This window comes from Tetranychus urticae, chromosome 1, assembly GCF_039701765.1.
Source record: "Tetranychus urticae isolate SD_2017Ah chromosome 1, NJAU_TeUrti_SD_1.0, whole genome shotgun sequence".
NCBI classification, from domain to species: Eukaryota; Metazoa; Arthropoda; class Arachnida; order Trombidiformes; family Tetranychidae; genus Tetranychus; species Tetranychus urticae.
In genome coordinates this window covers 3711272-3734747 of record NC_142958.1, presented here as the reverse complement: position 1 = coordinate 3734747, position 23476 = coordinate 3711272, and the positions used below count along the sequence as shown (strand labels likewise).

The following is a 23476-nucleotide window of genomic DNA, read 5'->3' as shown; positions in this document are numbered from 1 at the left end:
CACCTCATGACATGAACCCGGGGTAAAGACCCTTTTGGGCTAACTGTAAACAGATTAGGACCATCGGATAATTTCACTCTGGACAAACCTATTAGGCACAAATTTTTAATAAGTTTAAACAAAAAATTCTGTAAAGCGAAATTCTGTGATTAATTTTTCGTTGATTTTTTGTTATGTTCTTAAATTTTTATTCCAATTGTATCAACAACTGAAACAACCTGAGTTGTGTGAAAATTTAACAGTTTTGAAATGAAAAAATGTTCTAATCATTTAGTGTGAGGAAATTATGAGCATGCAATAACGGTCGGTAATACTAGTTTTTGGCATTTTGTAAATGGTTGATTGTTCAGGTCGCTATGAATTCCTTGCAATATTATTATGATTATTATTATTTGAACGAATAATGAGATTCTGTTTTGAAGTTTAGTAAGATCTGAATTAATAGTACGGGTTTTTATAGGTTAATTTGCAGCGATCAAGTCTGATACAACTGGTATGATGTTTGTTTTCAAATTTAAATGAGTAGTTGCTAAGTAAAATGCATTGATCAAATAGAGACGGTAGTCAATTTATTCTTGAAAAAATATTCAAATCAAATTGACAGACTTATTGTCATTTAACCTTCAACTGTTTAATCAGTACGATTTTTGAATCATAGACACCTGATTTTCTGAAGGTATAAAAGCTCCAGTAAAATGTACAGAAAGTATCAGTTGATTTTATCAATAGTAACAAACAAAATGAATTCGCAACTACTAATATTGTGCTTGGTTATCTCTGCATTCACCGCAGTGCAAGAAACCGATGCAAACAGTTTATTTTCCCTAACATCGAAAAGTAAAAATGTCCATCCCGGAATAGAGCTGAATATGGGTGATATGATGAAGAAAATCGGAATCGCTTCTAACTCACACTCCAACTCTGGTCATGGATCATCAACACCTGGTTCAGCAACATCAGCTTCGGAAGCAGCAACATCTGCTACTTCAAACGCGTCATCAACCGGAAGCACTGATGCCAAGAAAAAGTCGAGTCCACCAACATCAACCCACCCTTCAAGTTTAGGAGATTCTGGTTCGAATCAATCTGGCTCAAAAACATCAGCTTCAGGTTCATCATCAACCAATAACTCTGGTAAGCCAGGAAACTCAGCTAACTCAGCATCATCGTCAGGATCAGGATCAGCAGCATCAGCTTCAGATTCATCATCAGGACCAACAAAAACAACAACAACAACAACATCAACCAGTAACTCACCTAACTCAGCATCATCAGGATCAGGTTCAGGATCATCAGCAGCAGCTTCATCAGGAGCAGCAGCAGCTTCAGGTTCAGGATCATCTGGCTCAGGTTCATCAGGACAAGGATCTGGTTCATCAGGTTCAGGATCATCTGGTTCAGGTTCATCAGGATCAGCAGCTTCAGGATCAGCAGCATCAAGTTCAGCAGCAGCAGCTTCAGACTCATCATCTGCACCTGCACCAGCATCAAATACTGGATCAGACTCATCATCAGCAGCATCAAGTTCAGCAGCAGCAGCAGCATCAGCAGCATCAGCTTCAGATTCATCATCAGGACCAACAAAAACAACAACAACAACAACATCAACCAGTAACTCACCTAACTCAGCATCATCAGGATCAGGTTCAGGATCATCAGCAGCAGCTTCATCAGGAGCAGAAGCAGCTTCAGGTTCAGGATCATCTGGCTCAGGTTCATCAGGACAAGGATCTGGTTCATCAGGTTCAGGATCATCTGGTTCAGGTTCATCAGGATCAGCAGCTTCAGGATCAGCAGCATCAAGTTCAGCAGCAGCAGCTTCAGACTCATCATCTGCACCTGCACCAGCATCAAATACTGGATCAGACTCATCATCAGCAGCTTCAAGTTCAGCAGCAGCAGCAGCATCAGCAGCATCAGCTTCAGATTCATCATCAGGACCAACAAAAACAACAACAACAACAACATCAACCAGTAACTCACCTAACTCAGCATCATCAGGATCAGGTTCAGGATCATCAGCAGCAGCTTCATCAGGAGCAGCAGCAGCTTCAGGTTCAGGATCATCTGGCTCAGGTTCATCAGGACAAGGATCTGGTTCATCAGGTTCAGGATCATCTGGTTCAGGTTCATCAGGATCAGCAGCTTCAGGATCAGCAGCATCAAGTTCAGCAGCAGCAGCTTCAGACTCATCATCTGCACCTGCACCAGCATCAAATACTGGATCAGACTCATCATCAGCAGCTTCAAGTTCAGCAGCAGCAGCAGCATCAGCAGCATCAGCTTCAGATTCATCATCAGGACCAACAAAAACAACAACAACAACAACATCAACCAGTAACTCACCTAACTCAGCATCATCAGGATCAGGTTCAGGATCATCAGCAGCAGCTTCATCAGGAGCAGAAGCAGCTTCAGGTTCAGGATCATCTGGCTCAGGTTCATCAGGACAAGGATCTGGTTCATCAGGTTCAGGATCATCTGGTTCAGGTTCATCAGGATCAGCAGCTTCAGGATCAGCAGCATCAAGTTCAGCAGCAGCAGCTTCAGACTCATCATCTGCACCTGCACCAGCATCAAATACTGGATCAGACTCATCATCAGCAGCTTCAAGTTCAGCAGCAGCAGCAGCATCAGCAGCATCAGCTTCAGATTCATCATCAGGACCAACAAAAACAACAACAACAACAACATCAACCAGTAACTCACCTAACTCAGCATCATCAGGATCAGGTTCAGGATCATCAGCAGCAGCTTCATCAGGAGCAGCAGCAGCTTCAGGTTCAGGATCATCTGGCTCAGGTTCATCAGGACAAGGATCTGGTTCATCAGGTTCAGGATCATCTGGTTCAGGTTCATCAGGATCAGCAGCTTCAGGATCAGCAGCATCAAGTTCAGCAGCAGCAGCTTCAGACTCATCATCTGCACCTGCACCAGCATCAAATACTGGATCAGACTCATCATCAGCAGCTTCAAGTTCAGCAGCAGCATCAGCTTCAGATTCATCATCAGGACCAACAAAAACAAAAACAACAACAACATCAACCAGTAACTCACCTAACTCAGCATCATCAGGATCAGGATCAGGATCATCAGCAGCAGCTTCATCAGGAGCAGCAGCAGCTTCAGGTTCAGGATCATCTGGCTCAGGTTCATCAGGACAAGGATCTGGTTCATCAGGTTCAGGATCATCTGGTTCAGGTTCATCAGGATCAGCAGCTTCAGGATCAGCAGCATCAAGTTCAGCAGCAGCAGCTTCAGACTCATCATCTGCACCTGCACCAGCATCAAATACTGGATCAGACTCATCATCAGCAGCTTCAAGTTCAGCAGCAGCAGCAGCATCAGCAGCATCAGCCTCAGATTCATCATCAGGACCAACAAAAACAACAACAACAACAACATCAACCAGTAACTCACCTAACTCAGCATCATCAGGATCAGGTTCAGGATCATCAGCAGCAGCTTCATCAGGAGCAGCAGCAGCTTCAGGTTCAGGATCATCTGGCTCAGGTTCATCAGGACAAGGATCTGGTTCATCAGGTTCAGGATCATCTGGTTCAGGTTCATCAGGATCAGCAGCTTCAGGATCAGCAGCATCAAGTTCAGCAGCAGCAGCTTCAGACTCATCATCTGCACCTGCACCAGCATCAAATACTGGATCAGACTCATCATCTGCAGCTTCAAGTTCAGCAGCAGCAGCAGCATCAGCAGCATCAGCTTCAGATTCATCATCAGGACCAACAAAAACAACAACAACAACAACATCAACCAGTAACTCACCTAACTCAGCATCATCAGGATCAGGTTCAGGATCATCAGCAGCAGCTTCATCAGGAGCAGCAGCAGCTTCAGGTTCAGGATCATCTGGCTCAGGTTCATCAGGACAAGGATCTGGTTCATCAGGTTCAGGATCATCTGGTTCAGGTTCATCAGGATCAGCAGCTTCAGGATCAGCAGCATCAAGTTCAGCAGCAGCAGCTTCAGACTCATCATCTGCACCTGCACCAGCATCAAATACTGGATCAGACTCATCATCTGCAGCTTCAAGTTCAGCAGCAGCAGCAGCATCAGCAGCATCAGCTTCAGATTCATCATCAGGACCAACAAAAACAACAACAACAACAACATCAACCAGTAACTCACCTAACTCACCATCATCAGGATCAGGTTCAGGATCATCAGCAGCAGCTTCATCAGGAGCAGCAGCAGCTTCAGGTTCAGGATCATCTGGCTCAGGTTCATCAGGACAAGGATCTGGTTCATCAGGTTCAGGATCATCTGGTTCAGGTTCATCAGGATCAGCAGCTTCAGGATCAGCAGCATCAAGTTCAGCAGCAGCAGCTTCAGACTCATCATCTGCACCTGCACCAGCATCAAATACTGGATCAGACTCATCATCAGCAGCTTCAAGTTCAGCAGCAGCAGCAGCATCAGCAGCATCAGCTTCAGATTCATCATCAGGACCAACAAAAACAACAACAACAACAACATCAACCAGTAACTCACCTAACTCACCATCATCAGGATCAGGTTCAGGATCATCAGCAGCAGCTTCATCAGGAGCAGCAGCAGCTTCAGGTTCAGGATCATCTGGCTCAGGTTCATCAGGACAAGGATCTGGTTCATCAGGTTCAGGATCATCTGGTTCAGGTTCATCAGGATCAGCAGCTTCAGGATCAGCAGCATCAAGTTCAGCAGCAGCAGCTTCAGACTCATCATCTGCACCTGCACCAGCATCAAATACTGGATCAGACTCAGCAGCAGCAGCTTCAAGTTCAGCAGCAGCAGCAGCATCAGCAGCATCAGCTTCAGATTCATCATCAGGACCAACAAAAACAACAACAACAACAACATCAACCAGTAACTCACCTAACTCAGCATCATCAGGATCAGGTTCAGGATCATCAGCAGCAGCTTCATCAGGAGCAGAAGCAGCTTCAGGTTCAGGATCATCTGGCTCAGGTTCATCAGGACAAGGATCTGGTTCATCAGGTTCAGGATCATCTGGTTCAGGTTCATCAGGATCAGCAGCTTCAGGATCAGCAGCATCAAGTTCAGCAGCAGCAGCTTCAGACTCATCATCTGCACCTGCACCAGCATCAAATACTGGATCAGACTCATCATCAGCAGCTTCAAGTTCAGCAGCAGCAGCAGCATCAGCAGCATCAGCTTCAGATTCATCATCAGGACCAACAAAAACAACAACAACAACAACATCAACCAGTAACTCACCTAACTCAGCATCATCAGGATCAGGTTCAGGATCATCAGCAGCAGCTTCATCAGGAGCAGCAGCAGCTTCAGGTTCAGGATCATCTGGCTCAGGTTCATCAGGACAAGGATCTGGTTCATCAGGTTCAGGATCATCTGGTTCAGGTTCATCAGGATCAGCAGCTTCAGGATCAGCAGCATCAAGTTCAGCAGCAGCAGCTTCAGACTCATCATCTGCACCTGCACCAGCATCAAATACTGGATCAGACTCAGCAGCAGCAGCTTCAAGTTCAGCAGCAGCAGCAGCATCAGCTTCAGATTCATCATCAGGACCAACAAAAACAACAACAACAACAACATCAACCAGTAACTCACCTAACTCAGCATCATCAGGATCAGGTTCAGGATCATCAGCAGCAGCTTCATCAGGAGCAGAAGCAGCTTCAGGTTCAGGATCATCTGGCTCAGGTTCATCAGGACAAGGATCTGGTTCATCAGGTTCAGGATCATCTGGTTCAGGTTCATCAGGATCAGCAGCTTCAGGATCAGCAGCATCAAGTTCAGCAGCAGCAGCTTCAGACTCATCATCTGCACCTGCACCAGCATCAAATACTGGATCAGACTCATCATCAGCAGCTTCAAGTTCAGCAGCAGCAGCAGCATCAGCAGCATCAGCTTCAGATTCATCATCAGGACCAACAAAAACAACAACAACAACAACATCAACCAGTAACTCACCTAACTCAGCATCATCAGGATCAGGTTCAGGATCATCAGCAGCAGCTTCATCAGGAGCAGCAGCAGCTTCAGGTTCAGGATCATCTGGCTCAGGTTCATCAGGACAAGGATCTGGTTCATCAGGTTCAGGATCATCTGGTTCAGGTTCATCAGGATCAGCAGCTTCAGGATCAGCAGCATCAAGTTCAGCAGCAGCAGCTTCAGACTCATCATCTGCACCTGCACCAGCATCAAATACTGGATCAGACTCAGCAGCAGCAGCTTCAAGTTCAGCAGCAGCAGCAGCATCAGCTTCAGATTCATCATCAGGACCAACAAAAACAACAACAACAACAACATCAACCAGTAACTCACCTAACTCAGCATCATCAGGATCAGGTTCAGGATCATCAGCAGCAGCTTCATCAGGAGCAGAAGCAGCTTCAGGTTCAGGATCATCTGGCTCAGGTTCATCAGGACAAGGATCTGGTTCATCAGGTTCAGGATCATCTGGTTCAGGTTCATCAGGATCAGCAGCTTCAGGATCAGCAGCATCAAGTTCAGCAGCAGCAGCTTCAGACTCATCATCTGCACCTGCACCAGCATCAAATACTGGATCAGACTCATCATCAGCAGCTTCAAGTTCAGCAGCAGCAGCAGCATCAGCAGCATCAGCTTCAGATTCATCATCAGGACCAACAAAAACAACAACAACAACAACATCAACCAGTAACTCACCTAACTCAGCATCATCAGGATCAGGTTCAGGATCATCAGCAGCAGCTTCATCAGGAGCAGCAGCAGCTTCAGGTTCAGGATCATCTGGCTCAGGTTCATCAGGACAAGGATCTGGTTCATCAGGTTCAGGATCATCTGGTTCAGGTTCATCAGGATCAGCAGCTTCAGGATCAGCAGCATCAAGTTCAGCAGCAGCAGCTTCAGACTCATCATCTGCACCTGCACCAGCATCAAATACTGGATCAGACTCATCATCAGCAGCTTCAAGTTCAGCAGCAGCAGCAGCATCAGCAGCATCAGCTTCAGATTCATCATCAGGACCAACAAAAACAACAACAACATCAACCAGTAACTCACCTAACTCAGCATCATCAGGATCAGGTTCAGGATCATCAGCAGCAGCTTCATCAGGAGCAGCAGCAGCTTCAGGTTCAGGATCATCTGGCTCAGGTTCATCAGGACAAGGATCTGGTTCATCAGGTTCAGGATCATCTGGTTCAGGTTCATCAGGATCAGCAGCTTCAGGATCAGCAGCATCAAGTTCAGCAGCAGCAGCTTCAGACTCATCATCTGCACCTGCACCAGCATCAAATACTGGATCAGACTCATCATCAGCAGCTTCAAGTTCAGCAGCAGCAGCAGCATCAGCAGCATCAGCTTCAGATTCATCATCAGGACCAACAAAAACAACAACAACAACAACATCAACCAGTAACTCACCTAACTCAGCATCATCAGGATCAGGTTCAGGATCATCAGCAGCAGCTTCATCAGGAGCAGCAGCAGCTTCAGGTTCAGGATCATCTGGCTCAGGTTCATCAGGACAAGGATCTGGTTCATCAGGTTCAGGATCATCTGGTTCAGGTTCATCAGGATCAGCAGCTTCAAGATCATCAGCAGCAGCTTCATCAGGAGCAGCAGCTGCTTCAGGTTCAGGATCATCTGGCTCAGGTTCATCAGGACAAGGATCTGGTTCATCAGGTTCAGGATCATCTGGTTCAGGTTCATCAGGATCAGCAGCTTCAGGATCAGCAGCATCAAGTTCAGCAGCAGCAGCTTCAGACTCATCATCTGCACCTGCACCAGCATCAAATACTGGATCAGACTCATCATCAGCAGCTTCAAGTTCAGCAGCAGCAGCAGCATCAGCAGCATCAGCTTCAGATTCATCATCAGGACCAACAAAAACAACAACAACAACAACATCAACCAGTAACTCACCTAACTCAGCATCATCAGGATCAGGTTCAGGATCATCAGCAGCAGCTTCATCAGGAGCAGAAGCAGCTTCAGGTTCAGGATCATCTGGCTCAGGTTCATCAGGACAAGGATCTGGTTCATCAGGTTCAGGATCATCTGGTTCAGGTTCATCAGGATCAGCAGCTTCAGGATCAGCAGCATCAAGTTCAGCAGCAGCAGCTTCAGACTCATCATCTGCACCTGCACCAGCATCAAATACTGGATCAGACTCATCATCAGCAGCTTCAAGTTCAGCAGCAGCAGCAGCATCAGCAGCATCAGCTTCAGATTCATCATCAGGACCAACAAAAACAACAACAACAACAACATCAACCAGTAACTCACCTAACTCAGCATCATCAGGATCAGGTTCAGGATCATCAGCAGCAGCTTCATCAGGAGCAGCAGCAGCTTCAGGTTCAGGATCATCTGGCTCAGGTTCATCAGGACAAGGATCTGGTTCATCAGGTTCAGGATCATCTGGTTCAGGTTCATCAGGATCAGCAGCTTCAGGATCAGCAGCATCAAGTTCAGCAGCAGCAGCTTCAGACTCATCATCTGCACCTGCACCAGCATCAAATACTGGATCAGACTCATCATCAGCAGCTTCAAGTTCAGCAGCAGCAGCAGCATCAGCAGCATCAGCTTCAGATTCATCACCAGGACCAACAAAAACAACAACAACATCAACCAGTAACTCACCTAACTCAGCATCATCAGGATCAGGTTCAGGATCATCAGCAGCAGCTTCATCAGGAGCAGCAGCAGCTTCAGGTTCAGGATCATCTGGCTCAGGTTCATCAGGACAAGGATCTGGTTCATCAGGTTCAGGATCATCTGGTTCAGGTTCATCAGGATCAGCAGCTTCAGGATCAGCAGCATCAAGTTCAGCAGCAGCAGCTTCAGACTCATCATCTGCACCTGCACCAGCATCAAATACTGGATCAGACTCATCATCAGCAGCTTCAAGTTCAGCAGCAGCAGCAGCATCAGCAGCATCAGCTTCAGATTCATCATCAGGACCAACAAAAACAACAACAACAACAACATCAACCAGTAACTCACCTAACTCAGCATCATCAGGATCAGGTTCAGGATCATCAGCAGCAGCTTCATCAGGAGCAGCAGCAGCTTCAGGTTCAGGATCATCTGGCTCAGGTTCATCAGGACAAGGATCTGGTTCATCAGGTTCAGGATCATCTGGTTCAGGTTCATCAGGATCAGCAGCTTCAGGATCAGCAGCATCAAGTTCAGCAGCAGCAGCTTCAGACTCATCATCTGCACCTGCACCAGCATCAAATACTGGATCAGACTCATCATCAGCAGCTTCAAGTTCAGCAGCAGCAGCAGCATCAGCAGCATCAGCTTCAGATTCATCATCAGGACCAACAAAAACAACAACAACAACAACATCAACCAGTAACTCACCTAACTCAGCATCATCAGGATCAGGTTCAGGATCATCAGCAGCAGCTTCAGGTTCAGGATCATCTGGCTCAGGTTCATCAGGACAAGGATCTGGTTCATCAGGTTCAGGATCATCTGGTTCAGGTTCATCAGGATCAGCAGCTTCAGGATCAGCAGCATCAAGTTCAGCAGCAGCAGCTTCAGACTCATCATCTGCACCTGCACCAGCATCAAATACTGGATCAGACTCATCATCAGCAGCTTCAAGTTCAGCAGCAGCAGCAGCATCAGCAGCATCAGCTTCAGATTCATCATCAGGACCAACAAAAACAACAACAACAACAACATCAACCAGTAACTCACCTAACTCAGCATCATCAGGATCAGGTTCAGGATCATCAGCAGCAGCTTCATCAGGAGCAGCAGCAGCTTCAGGTTCAGGATCATCTGGCTCAGGTTCATCAGGACAAGGATCTGGTTCATCAGGTTCAGGATCATCTGGTTCAGGTTCATCAGGATCAGCAGCTTCAGGATCAGCAGCATCAAGTTCAGCAGCAGCAGCTTCAGACTCATCATCTGCACCTGCACCAGCATCAAATACTGGATCAGACTCATCATCAGCAGCTTCAAGTTCAGCAGCAGCAGCAGCATCAGCAGCATCAGCTTCAGATTCATCATCAGGACCAACAAAAACAACAACAACAACAACATCAACCAGTAACTCACCTAACTCAGCATCATCAGGATCAGGTTCAGGATCATCAGCAGCAGCTTCATCAGGAGCAGCAGCAGCTTCAGGTTCAGGATCATCTGGCTCAGGTTCATCAGGACAAGGATCTGGTTCATCAGGTTCAGGATCATCTGGTTCAGGTTCATCAGGATCAGCAGCTTCAAGATCATCAGCAGCAGCTTCATCAGGAGCAGCAGCTGCTTCAGGTTCAGGATCATCTGGCTCAGGTTCATCAGGACAAGGATCTGGTTCATCAGGTTCAGGATCATCTGGTTCAGGTTCATCAGGATCAGCAGCTTCAGGATCAGCAGCATCAAGTTCAGCAGCAGCAGCTTCAGACTCATCATCTGCACCTGCACCAGCATCAAATACTGGATCAGACTCATCATCAGCAGCTTCAAGTTCAGCAGCAGCAGCAGCATCAGCAGCATCAGCTTCAGATTCATCATCAGGACAAACAAAAACAACAACAACAACAACATCAACCAGTAACTCACCTAACTCAGCATCATCAGGATCAGGTTCAGGATCATCAGCAGCAGCTTCATCAGGAGCAGCAGCAGCTTCAGGTTCAGGATCATCTGGCTCAGGTTCATCAGGACAAGGATCTGGTTCATCAGGTTCAGGATCATCTGGTTCAGGTTCATCAGGATCAGCAGCTTCAGGATCAGCAGCATCAAGTTCAGCAGCAGCAGCTTCAGACTCATCATCTGCACCTGCACCAGCATCAAATACTGGATCAGACTCATCATCTGCAGCTTCAAGTTCAGCAGCATCAGCAGCATCAGCAGCATCAGCTTCAGATTCATCATCAGGACCAACAAAAACAACAACAACAACAACATCAACCAGTAACTCACCTAACTCACCATCATCAGGATCAGGTTCAGGATCATCAGCAGCAGCTTCATCAGGAGCAGCAGCAGCTTCAGGTTCAGGATCATCTGGCTCAGGTTCATCAGGACAAGGATCTGGTTCATCAGGTTCAGGATCATCTGGTTCAGGTTCATCAGGATCAGCAGCTTCAGGATCAGCAGCATCAAGTTCAGCAGCAGCAGCTTCAGACTCATCATCTGCACCTGCACCAGCATCAAATACTGGATCAGACTCATCATCAGCAGCTTCAAGTTCAGCAGCAGCAGCAGCATCAGCAGCATCAGCTTCAGATTCATCATCAGGACCAACAAAAACAAAAACAACAACAACATCAACCAGTAACTCACCTAACTCAGCATCATCAGGATCAGGTTCAGGATCATCAGCAGCAGCTTCATCAGGAGCAGCAGCAGCATATGGCAAGTACACTAACAAAGCTGGGCAAACTTGTGTCTGTTATTGAGTTGTATATGAAAGGATTTAAAATTGTATACCTTTATTGTCTTTGGGATGAATTAAAATTAATCTAATACTATCCAACCTTGCCATTCATTTCGTTGCTATCAACTGCTTAGACAATCTTGATTTAGGTTTTTGTTATCCTAATCATGTCAACATTGCTAAATAATTCGTTCAATAATTTAGTCAGTTTCAAATTCATCTGTAGTCTTTTGGTCTCTTAGTCTCGTTCGGCATCTTCCAGGTTTTATTTTTCAATCAATTATTTTGATAAAAACTTGTTGGATTAGCAAAATTCTTTACAAATTCAAGAAGCAAAGCTAAAATTTTTAGTATTTCCAGCTTTAAGTCGACGGTTGCAATAAATGAACTGAAACTGAATTCCGAATATGTTTTTGAATTTTGGTAACATTTAACTTTAGTAACATTTAGATTCTGATTTATTGAATAATATTTTGCATATATCATATTATAATCAGTATAATATGGTTGATCAACAACTTTTCGGTTTTTTATAGATATTTATCGCAATCAAGGTCCTATCCTGCAGTAAGATTATTCATTTCTAACCAGTGAGCCGATGTTATTAAAAATATTTCTTGGCTGTTGGTTTTCAATAATATTTGCAAATAATTGATGTGAATATGATGAAAAGGGAATGAACCAAGCTAATATCGAAATGCAGTCTGGCATTGTAGCGCCATTCAAATTGAAATGAACTGCGATTAAAACAAGCAACAAGAATATTCAGTCAAAGTCTAATGTTATATTTTATTGATCAAAACTCATTGAATGTACAATTTTATGTTATAAAGAGCATAATATCTAAATAGCCCTTTTTGAATCGTTTATAACTTTTTTGTCTTTTCGTAGATCACAAAAGCACCAAATTTTACCTTTGTTTTGCAATGCTCGTACAATTCAGAGTTAGATCAAGCTGATTTTTCGTTACTCCTATCACAAAGTTAATATTATTTGAGCAAGATGATAAGTTCAAAGGTTTCGATATGTTTTCATAAAAAATCAACCTTGCCGACTTTGAAGCAATATTGCACCTTGTAGTGCCGACTATTTTACCTGCAAAATTATCAACAAAACTTTGATTCATTGACTTTATGAAATTCAGTGAAATAATTCGCGCAAAGGACAAAAAAATTATCAACGACTCAAAAACGGCTATTTGGGCTATTGTGCTCTGTATGATTGAAGGTTAAAGTACATGATCAGTTCGTAAGGTTACTTTTTTTGCAAATTTTTATCCTTCCTCGAATTAATCATCACCAGACGGTTTTATGTTGAGCCCATGAAATTTGTAACCTTTTAATATAACTCATTTGTTCACCTAATAAATTTGCTTCGCTTTCTTGGTGAATTCAATTAAATTGGACCTCATTTTTGTACAAGTTTAGCCAGTAAATCAATAGGAAATGGAAACACAATGGTTGAATTTTTTTCCGCAGAAATGGTGTTGAGCGTTTGAAGGTAGCGCAATTGAATCGCGGCCGGAGACTGAGTGATCACTTCAGCAGCTTCTTTCAATGCTCGGGATGCTTTTTGTTCACCTTCAGCGGCAATAACCTATCAATGAGTAAAGATTTTAAATGAATCAAAGTTTGCAATTGGACAAAATTAATCAACTGAAAGCGTTTTACCTTTGCTCGAGCTTCTCGTGCTGCTTCTGCTTCAGCTGCCATTGCTCGTTGTAATTGTACAGGTAGACGAACGTCTTTACTGTTGAAGATAACAATAATTAATTTTTAATTCGCAATTCAAACACTTTCAACTCACATTTCAGTTCGTTCAACTTTGATTCCCCAGCGTTCAGTAGCTTCATCTAATACAGTCTGTAAGAATATATTGTAAAAGTTTAATCTAAACTTTCACCAATTAATCTTTATATTGATTGATTACCTGCATAGAAGTTGAAATTAATTCTCGATCAGAAAGAATCTCATGAAGATTATGAGTTCCCAGCATATTCCGTAAGGTTGTTTGAGCCAGCAATCGGGTTGAATGATGAGCATTTTCAACGTTCGCAATTGATATGGTTGCATTATTCACTCTATAATAAACAACGGCATCGACTGAAACTGTGACTGAATCTTTGGTCAATATTTCTTGCGGTGGAACATCAAAAGTTAAAGTTCTCAGGTCAACTTTGGTATAATTTTCAATGCAGGGTAAAATAATGAAAATACCTGAAAAGACGAAAGAAGCACTCATTAAGTAAACTTTATGCATTCGAAGCAAATTGTTATTTAATCGATTCTCTATTTTTACCTGGACCTTTAGCTCCACCACTCAACAATCGACCCAATCTGAAGATAACGGCTCTTTCATATTCTTGGACAACTTTGACGCAGAAAAATAATGATAAAGGTGCAGTAAGAACAGCAAATATGATTGAAACGATGGTCAATATATTAGCACAAGTACCATGAGCCTCCTCACCAGGATTACTGATTGAATCTGAAAGCGAAAAACAAACTCATCATTTACCGATTTCAAATTTCTGTCTTGCATTTCTTTTCTAATGATTTTGCGACAGTTTACTTTTGAATGGTTATGTTTAAATAGTCACCAGCTATGCAAAAGTTTTTTGCGAAAAAATCGCGGGACTTCTACATTTTATATTTGAGATCTTATTGGGAGTTAGAATGCAATTATATTGGTAATTAGATTGAAATAGAATAGAAAAGAAAAATTAAAGCTGGACAAATGTTCACTTTTCATATTCACTTTATTTTCAGCGATACTTTTTACAAATGCGATTTGGATCTAACAGAATGTAAGTTGCGAGTAAAATAAGTTGGTTTGAATATGAAAGCATTGGCTAGCTCAAACGGAAAGTTTCGATTTGAATAAAAGGACAATAGTTGAAGCGACCTATGATTCAGAATGCAATAAACCATGTAATATCAAGCTTATAATGGGTAGAGTATGCAATATGGTTTAATAAGGAATCAATTGATTCACTACTTCTGTGCTAAAGATCACTTCAGTTTTCAGATTAAACATCCCGTATTCAGTGACCGTAAGAGTTAGAGAGTAGAATTTAAAGCAATCAACTGAATTGATAGAATAAACTGAATTCTAGAAAAGTTTTGTATTGATTAATTAAACAGTTTAACCATTAAAGTGTTTAAAGTAAGCTAGAAAGACACAATTGTCACTTTTATGCACAAATAGTTTTTTTATTAGGTGAAAACAGGCTAAGAACTAATTTCTTCAGAATTTAAACTCTACCAATTTGTAGGGATATAAAAACTGCACTCATCAATGCGGTTTGAAAATCTTTGTGATCTATAGTTTTCGAGAAAATCGAACTCGAAGTTGAAACTTTGACCGCTTTTTGTGCATTTATGGAAGTAGGTTTTTTCACGAAAGTCATTTTTCTGGTGTAAATTTTGGTGATCAACGATAAACTGTACTTATTTCGGTAAATAAAGTTTTCTGTTCAAAATAAAATAGATCACTTCGATTTTTACACAAATTGATTTCTTTCTGTGACCATAGGAGTAAGAAAACTGAAACTTAGTATCGGGCCACATAAATTATTAACACACATCATGGAATGAAAATTTTTTCAAATCTAGAAACAGTTCTCTCGATTTCGACCATTAGACGAAAAACTTTGAGCCTCGATATTTCGAGAACAAAACCTCCAACAATCACCATTCTTTGACTGAACATTGGATTTCATTATGAGCTATGATATTATATGACTTAATATTGAATAAAATCTGAAATGATTCGTTCAATAATGAAATCATTACAATGCTAAGATTTTGGTTTGCATAAACGTTTAACAAGACACAATAGTTACTTTTATGCACAAACCATTATTTTATTAGGTGAAAACAGGGTAAGAATTGATTTCTTCCAAATTTAAACTCTACTGGTTTGAAGGGACATAAAAACTGCGCTCATTTTGGTAATTAAAAAGTTTCTAGGAATCACAGGTTTCGAGAAAATCGAGTTCGAAGTTGAAACTTTGATCGCTCTTTGTACGTTCATGGAAGCAGATTCTGCTTTGCGATTTATTTTGCTAATGTAGCTTTAAATGATCAACCATAAAATGTAATTATTTCGATAAATAAAATTTTCTGCTAAAAATAAAACAGATTAGTTCGATTTTAACTTAAACCGACCTCTTTCTGCGACCGCAAGACTTAGAGAGTCGAAAATTATTACAAGTCCATGCAAATTGTTGGTTCATATCATGGTTTGAATGCTTTTAACAATTTATTGATAGTTCTCTGTGATTTTGGCCATTAGCTTTAAAACTTTGAACCTCGATATTTCGAGTATGGTAGCACTTACAGTCATTAATATATCACTAACTTGATTCTCTACTAATTACTAATTCAATTCAATATAATAACTTTACATTAACGCATTCGGGCCATGATATTTTGAACCTAAATGTACGAGCAACAACTCATTTAACAAAAGAAACTCATCTCAACCCATTTCTTGGTAAATGAAGCAATTTTCTGGTTAAACCTGCAAATGAAATGCAAAAATTACTGCAAAAGACTCGAAAATTTGAGTAAAGAGTTGAGACTTGGTGGGTTTGTAGGGGCTTAAAAACTGAGTCCATTGGTACTATTAAATAATTCATATGAGGGACAGTTTTTAAGAAAATCGAGATCAAAATTGAAACTTCGATCGCCTTTTTGTTCCACAATAGAAGTAGTTTTTTCGTAAAACTCATTTTACTGTTGCAACTTTTGATGAACAACAAGAAAATGGTCTTATTTTGCCAAATAACATTTCCTGTGTCTGTAAAACAGATCCAGTTCAATTTTCTCATGAACCGACCTCTTTCTATGACCGTAAGGGTTAGAGAGCCTAAACTTATTACAAGTCCATAAAAATTGCTGGCTCACATCATGAATTGAATACTTTTTGCAATTAATCAACATTTCTCTTGATTTTGGCCATTGGCCCTAAAACTTTGAACCTCGATATTTCGAGTATGGTAGCACCTACAGTCATTATTCTTTCACTAATTTGATTCTCTACTAATTAAGAGCTAAATTCAATATAATAACATTAACGCATTTGGGTCACGATAATATTTGGAATGTAAATGTACGAGAAACAACTTCTTTAACAAGAGAAACTCATCTCAACCCATTTCTTGGTAAATAAACAAATTTTCTAGTTGTGTTTTCAAATGAAATGTAGAAAGTACTGCTGAAGTCTCGAAAATTTGATCTAAGACTTGTTAAGTTTGTAAAGGTATAAAAACTGAGTCCATTGGTGCTATTAAATAATTCATCCGATGGACAGTTTAGGAAAATAGAGTTCAAAGTTGAAACTTCGATCGCCTTTTGTTCAGCTATGGAAGTAATAGATTTTTTTGTGCAACTTATTTCACTCGTGCAACTTTATGATCAATCAGAAATGGCCTTATTTTGAGAAACGTACGTTTTTTACGTATTTAAAGATTCTAAGCAATTAGATCTTCTCAATAAATAGGACTTAAAATTGTTAAATTATTATCAAGCAACTATTTTAAAATCCACAGAGAAGCTCAACTTTAACCTTTTTGCACCATATATCACACACAGTCAACCCTCTCTAATCTAGACTTCGGGTCAAAACCCTAAAATTTTATTTTTCGGTCAAGTACGCATATTTAGCCAAAGTTCAATTTATTAACTTCGGTCCTAGAAACTGTCTAACTAATAGAGAGATTTACTCGTCTTTTAGTATTTTTACCTGTTACTTTTATTATGATATAACTTACCATTGGCTACAGTTCTGGTTAATCCACTTGCATGTCCGTTTGTACTTGATTCTGGTTTATTTTCAAATGCCATTTCCATGTAAACTTATAATAAAATGAAGTCTGTACAATCACTGGCACCAAATTATTCCGTTAATCAACTTGGATGGATCAAAGTCGATAGATTAAAACAACATGAAAGTTTCAAAGTAACTTATGACGAATTAAAGTCGCAATTATATTTAACTTTGAGTTTGAACTAGTTACTGTTTATATCACGAAGATGCAAGAAACAATAAAAAGCAACTTGAATACGTCAAACAGTAATTATTTGAGTAAAAGTTTCGTGAATCGAGTTTATCATAACACAACAAAAATAAAGTTCAATCGTCATTATTCATTATTTGTTTAGTTTCATTTTCTTAATCATCCCATGAAATGCTAGTTGCTATGAAGATTATTTGGATGATAATTTACATGAATAAGAAAGCTGAAGAAAAATAATGACTCCCATTGCTGTTAGTCGATATCAAGATTGATCAAAGTTAACCTTCCATAAAATCAAGTGTTTACCTAAAAATTTGAAAAAAATACAGCTTCAAATGGTGCAAATGTATTGATTATTGTAAATGAGTGAATGGAAGCAACAATGAAAGCATCAATTAAAGCTGCCAATAGGTCATGTAATCAATTGTTGTTAGCGATTTTAAAATCATAAAGAGTTGCTTCCATTCAATTCATGAGCTAATTATTCTGGTTTCAATGTAATGTTGAAAAATTGTATTTCAAATGTTGAAGATAAACAAATATTGAGAAAATAATACATTTTGCTTTTATTGGATCAAGTTTAATCAATATTACCTGTTGGCCCATTTTAACTGTATCATTGACATATTATTGTTATTGAATCAATCTTGTTGTGGCAACCATGAGTGAGATAGAAAGGGAAAACCATGAAATATTCAAAGTTCAGACCAAAATTATTTTCAAGGGTTGCGTTCACATCTAGTAGATTTAACCTTCAAATTTGGTAAGAATAAGGAATTTGAATTGTCACAGTTGCCTAATGAGCATTTAGAAGTGAAAGAGTCACGATTTTCGGAATTTCAGGATTGATTGATAAAATCTGATCAGATTTGAGTCACAATTTATGCTTGATTATTAGTGTATCAATTGGTAAATTGGTTAGCTTTGTGGCAAAATGTTTAATGTAGACTAATTTTGGGTAATGAAAAGGTTGACCAGGCATAATTTGATGGAAAATTCATTTATAGTCATTATTCATGGTTTTGTCATGTTTTGGAATAAAAGTGTTTAATGTTTTTTTAAAGACAAGTTTTACTGGTTGATACCAGAAATTCAAAATGACCGCGTAGGTTTGTTACTCTTTTTGTGATTGGATGTTGACTGTTGCTTCATTTTACAAGCCAATGGTAACCTTTTTGCTTAACTCCTTACTAGTATTGCTCATGTTGTTTACACTTGAAATGAGGGATAATTTTTAACATAATTGACATTTAATTTTACTTTAATCTTTTCATTTGTTTTAATTGCCAATTTAACCTTCTGTTTTGTTCAATTGTTTTTCATGGGCTGATTGTTGTTAAGTGAAATCATTGTCCGTTTCTCATCTTTCTCTAAACCCATCCAAAAATCTTCCCTCGTGATGTGAAAAAAATGTGTATTTGAACATTTCTCTAACATTTGAACTACAGTAATAACAGTAAAAAAACATGTCAAATCGCCATAGACAAATTAATAGTTTACGTAGTTATTTTCCATTAACTACAATTAAGAGTGTCGTCGATTTATTTCAACGACTAATTGATTCAAATCATCAGCCTGATTTAACTTTTCTTTCCATCTTATTGGGACACATTGAACACACTTTAACTTGTGCTCAAACTCCTCTTTCACCTTCTTCGTCAACCTACTCGTCTGATTATTTCATTAAACAATCAGATGATTCTGGAAGTGTATCTGGTGCTAGTGGTGATGTGGATACCAATGGTAATGGTAAAGGGTCATCAGCTTCTTTCATCTCCGATCATACAGCGTCCTCGAGTAGAGAAGAGTTAGAAATACCTCCGGTCAAATGGGACCATGTTGAACCATTGTACAAAAAATTTATCAGCCAAATCAAAGGTAAATCACTGTTTACTTTCGTTTTTATCTTAAAATTATTCACATCTTTTGTCCTTCTATTAATATTAATGTCTAAAAACATCTTTTCCATGCTTTATGGTAAGCTCGAAAATTAACCGCCAACATTAACCAGAATAGAAGGCAAACTTTAGCCTTCAACCAGTTTTCCCTTTCTTTTTTTCTCTTCTGCTTTTTCAGCTCTTTTCTTGCCTTTGATGCCGCTCGTTATGATTCTTTTTTACTTTGGTCTTTTTAAAGAGTTAAAAGTCTTTGTTACTCTCATGCTCTCAGTTTCTCTCTCTTCTTCTCTCTCGGTATTCTTTTATCTTACCTTACTACAAGCCAAAAGCAACAATGGACATAAACATTACCACATTTTTGCAAACTTGAGTTAACTAGTTTCAAGGTTAATGTTATAAAAAAAGAGTGAACAAAAGAGTTAAACTCAAAAACAACTCTTGATACCCAAAATGACCAATGCTTTTGCAATTTTCAAATCTTTGTTTCAATCTTTCACTAACTTTTCTTTACTTCATTAAAGTTAGAATCAAAACTTTTTGAGCTCGATTTAAATTGATTCTTATATAAGCCAGCAATGAACAATTTCTGACTGCATTTACGATTAAATACACTGAATTGGAAAAATCCTTGCTAGGTTCTTGAACTAGAACTTGTCTGCTCAAATGTTATTTTCTATAAATCATTTTTAAAAGCTTAAATCTTTGTCTTTTTTTTCAATAGGCTCAGTTGATCATCGAGATCATCCTAAAAAGACATCACGAGAGTTAATCAAAAAAGTTATTGATGCAATTTGGTCTAATCTAACGAGAGGTTATTACACAAATAAAGCTCATCTTCAAACTTTGTATTCTTATACTATGGAAGAAAAACTTGACCGTTTTGGTGTAACACTTGCGATTGCTGCTGCATGCCAAGTATTAGAGCTTAATGATGTCCGTCTGGCTTTGAGTGAAGACCACGCTTGGGTTATTTTTGGAGAGCCTGGAAATGAACAAACCGCAGAGGTAAGTTGCCTTACAAATTAAAAAATTGTATGCCTGTTAAATGCATTGTATTATTGACTTAATCTTTTTTTGAATAAATTTTCAGATTTCATGGCGCGGCAAAGGAAGTGAGGATAAAAGGGGACAACCTGTTGTCACAGCAAATTGTTGGTTGTATCTAAATGGTTATCCTGTTTTATGTACACCATCTATGATAGTTTGCGCATTAGTTGCTTCTATGAATCCATCCATCAGCACAGCTAGTGAATCTGAACAGTTAGCATCAATACAACAAAAACTTTTATGGGTTCTTTACGATAAAGGTTTGTTGGTTAAATATCCTATGGGTATTGGTAATCTTGGTGATTTAGAAGAAGTTAATCCGACACCAAAAGCACCCAAAGATGCAATCGGATTATATCAAGAAGCTATTGAAATTAATAAGAAAATGTACGATAATCAGCATGTTTATCCTTACTGTTTCCTGGCAAGTTATTATTTTCGTAATGGACGTTTCAAGGAAGCTCTCAAATCATGGGCTGATGCTGCTTCAGTCATTCGTTGTTATAATTATACCCGAGATGACGAAGAAATTTACAAAGAATTTCTTGAAATAGCTAATGATCTCATTCCACATATGGTTAAAGTCGTCTCAGCTGGTGGATGCGAACCAAGTAAAGTTTCAAAAATTCCTCTCCTCCAAGATCCCGAATGTTTTGCATCTTTGCTGGCATTTTATGATGGACTCTGTGGCTGGGAAGAAGAATCTCCTACACCAGTTTTGCACATTGGCTGGGCTAAGCCGTTTGTTGCCACAATCTCAAAATTCACATCCCATGTCCGTAATAAAGCACAAATCAAAATTAAAGATGTTGAAAAGAATCTTAAAAATCACGATAAAATCAATCAAGATTGTACAGAGGGAAGTCAATCAGAGCACAACACTTCTGATCAAAGTGAAAAAGGCAATGGTCCCAAAACTTGCAACTCTGATTCAAGCACCTCTAATGATGAGCCTTCGAAATCTCCAACCTCTCCTATCCGAACTCCTGATGAAATAATTAAATCTATTGAAGAAGATTTAAAAGAAGATGGAGAAAGGATTGAACAGAATCTAAAATCAGGTACATATGACAAATCAAAGGATGAACTTGACCCTCAAATTGTTAAGATGGCTGCTGAATGTTCAAATCCAATCCTTAACTCTGAAACACTTCTCAATATTTCTTGTGAACCAAATTCAGAAAGCAGGAACGCTTCTCAGCCGGACCAATCTGATGAATCTGAGAATGAAAAGAAACACAAGGAAACCAGCAAAAATTTCAACACCAAAAACTCAACAACTTCCGAAGATAAAAGTCATCCGACTAGGGAGAGTAATGGTCACCATGAGAATGGTGAATGTATCGTTTATCTTCAGAGTCAGAAAATGATTGGATTAAAAGATTTATTGTTAGCAGAAAAATTGAATACTTCTGCAATCCAATTGCAGCTTACAGCACAATCTCAGGTTCATATTTCTAAGCGACCCCGACTTGGATCATTTGGCTCAGGTCACCAATGCCAAGGTGAATTTGATTTTCTTGCAACAACAACCATTGCAACTACTCTGTCCTCAGTCTCAGGAGTCAGGTCAAGCAAAAGGACTCGTCGGGACTGAAAGTAAATCAAAACACAATTATTCTTCACGATATATCTAATGATATATTTCTTGCATTTATTTACCTTTAGTCTTTTCTTTCAAGATTTTACAATCTTTGCTTGATTGTGAAGTTTGGTTTTTTTGCTTTTCACCTTGTTGTTATTTTAAGTTATTTTAATTTTTTTAATTTTTTCCAATTTTCCCATTTTATTTCCTTGGAATGACCAAAGAAACCCTTTACTTTGTACATCCTCTAATTGTCATCTTTTCCCTTTATGCATCTTCGATCATTTGTTACGTACTAATACGTATTCTTATTTTAAAATTTAGTCCTTCTCATGATCTCATGATCATTTAATTGCCTCCAATAATCTCTCCCATTTATACCTGTGAAAGCAATTGAAAAGCCATATAGTTAGCTAAACCAATTTACTTTCAATGCACTGGTTATACTTTTTTGATCTTCTTAATTAGCATATTTTTTATGTTGATTAAATCATTAACTTTAACGTTGCCAATCGCACTAGTTAGAGAAGAAACCATTTAAATAAAAAAAAATCATGTTAAATAGTATTTTCAATTGCTTACATCCTTTCACTCTAATTGCTATTCCAATGTTAATCTTACCTTGATTGTACATTTCAATTGAATTAATTCAGACTTCAATTAGTGTATCGCAATTGATAGACTAATCTTCATTACGAATTATTGTTATTTTTTTGTTCATTATTAATCAATATGAACCAGCCTGAAGCTAAATATTTTATTTTGCTAATTTTTGTCAAATAATTCGTTATAAAGATCAAAATTGTAAGACATTTTCACAATTTATTAATTATTCTTTCTTTCCCTCAACAATGTTTCAAACATTGACTTCAATGGATGTTTGCTCTTCAAAACAAGAAGACAGATTATGTTGTTTTATCAAAAAATTATGCTAAATCCTTCTTCTCAATTGAATGTTCTGTTATTAATTCAAATATCAAAATGAGAATCAAATTCTAATTTGATGTTATATTGTAAATTGTTTTTTTTGACTATACAATTGCTGACAAAACAAGGGATCTCTACAATCCGTAAGCTGAAACCAACAATTGATCCGATAAACACTGAAGCTAAGAACGAGGACAGTCTAAATAATCGTCAATGACCATTATCCAGTTGCGAAGTCTTGTACTGTTCAAACAAATATTCAAAAGGAAATCTAATCAACTGAGTTGAAATGTATCTGTAGAATTGAAAAAATCCCTTAAAATCTTTCATTGTCACACAAAGATTGATTATTCAGTTGGATAATAATATTGTAAGAACAATTTAGATTTGATTGCCATGAAAAGAGTAAAAATATTTTTGTTACGTTGACCAATCAACTGATGAAGTTACAAGTCATCAGTTGATGATGTGTATTAAAATCTGCAAATAAAGATTAAAACATTGGAATTTGCAAATTTATTCAATTCTTTCATCAATTTAATTGGGAATCTAATGAAATTAAAAAGTCACTAGATGGCTCTTGCTCCTCATCATTTTATGCAATCTTTTGATGAAATTTATTTGCACCAGAGGGC

At 39.2% G+C, this 23476-nt stretch overlaps 3 protein-coding genes across 5 annotated transcripts; 2 read left to right on the top strand and 1 right to left on the bottom strand.

Annotated features, from left to right (window-relative positions):
• The first annotated feature begins 710 nt into the window (after positions 1-710).
• LOC149094405 (uncharacterized) lies at positions 711-11456 on the top strand. 3 transcript variants are annotated; one of them, XM_089270121.1, is made up of 2 exons: positions 711-7533; positions 7672-11456. In XM_089270121.1, exons 1-2 carry the CDS (start codon positions 741-743, stop codon positions 11382-11384), a joined length of 10506 nt encoding a protein of 3501 aa, XP_089126247.1. In that variant the 5' UTR covers positions 711-740; the 3' UTR covers positions 11385-11456. The 3 variants fall into 3 exon arrangements, with proteins under 3 accessions (XP_089126247.1, XP_089126248.1, XP_089126246.1); XM_089270122.1 differs by having other exon boundaries at positions 711-10185; positions 10324-11456; XM_089270120.1 differs by having other exon boundaries at positions 711-11456.
• Positions 11457-12133: 677 nt separating this feature from the next.
• LOC107359777 (band 7 protein AGAP004871-like) lies at positions 12134-17490 on the bottom strand. Its single transcript, XM_015926346.3, has 6 exons — positions 17139-17490; positions 13661-13849; positions 13292-13578; positions 13169-13224; positions 13033-13111; positions 12134-12958 (listed from the first exon to the last, which is right to left on the bottom strand). The coding sequence occupies exons 1-6, from the start codon at positions 17215-17217 to the stop codon at positions 12770-12772; spliced, it is 879 nt and encodes a 292-aa protein (XP_015781832.1). The 5' UTR covers positions 17218-17490; the 3' UTR covers positions 12134-12769.
• Positions 17491-18571: 1081 nt separating this feature from the next.
• On the top strand, positions 18572-23360 carry Mnn1 (menin 1). The gene is made up of 3 exons (XM_015936706.3): positions 18572-19262; positions 20004-20287; positions 20373-23360. The coding sequence occupies exons 1-3, from the start codon at positions 18851-18853 to the stop codon at positions 21924-21926; spliced, it is 2250 nt and encodes a 749-aa protein (XP_015792192.2). The 5' UTR covers positions 18572-18850; the 3' UTR covers positions 21927-23360.
• The last annotated feature ends 116 nt before the right edge of the window (positions 23361-23476 follow it).

Bases quoted from the DNA above. Each gene is read 5' to 3' on its own strand.
- LOC149094405 (XM_089270120.1), top strand. From the start codon at position 741: ATGAATTCGCAACTACTAATATTGTGCTTGGTTATCTCTGCATTCACC.
- LOC107359777 (XM_015926346.3), bottom strand. From the start codon at position 17,217: ATGGAAATGGCATTTGAAAATAAACCAGAATCAAGTACAAACGGACAT. The intron at 13,225-13,291 runs GTAATCAATCAA...ATATTCTTACAG, and splicing joins TAATTTCAACTTCTATGCAG to ACTGTATTAGATGAAGCTAC. The intron at 13,112-13,168 runs GTGAGTTGAAAG...TATCTTCAACAG, and splicing joins AAAGTTGAACGAACTGAAAT to TAAAGACGTTCGTCTACCTG.
- Mnn1 (XM_015936706.3), top strand. From the start codon at position 18,851: ATGTCAAATCGCCATAGACAAATTAATAGTTTACGTAGTTATTTTCCA. The intron at 19,263-20,003 runs GTAAATCACTGT...TTTTTTCAATAG, and splicing joins ATTTATCAGCCAAATCAAAG to GCTCAGTTGATCATCGAGAT. The intron at 20,288-20,372 runs GTAAGTTGCCTT...ATAAATTTTCAG, and splicing joins GAAATGAACAAACCGCAGAG to ATTTCATGGCGCGGCAAAGG.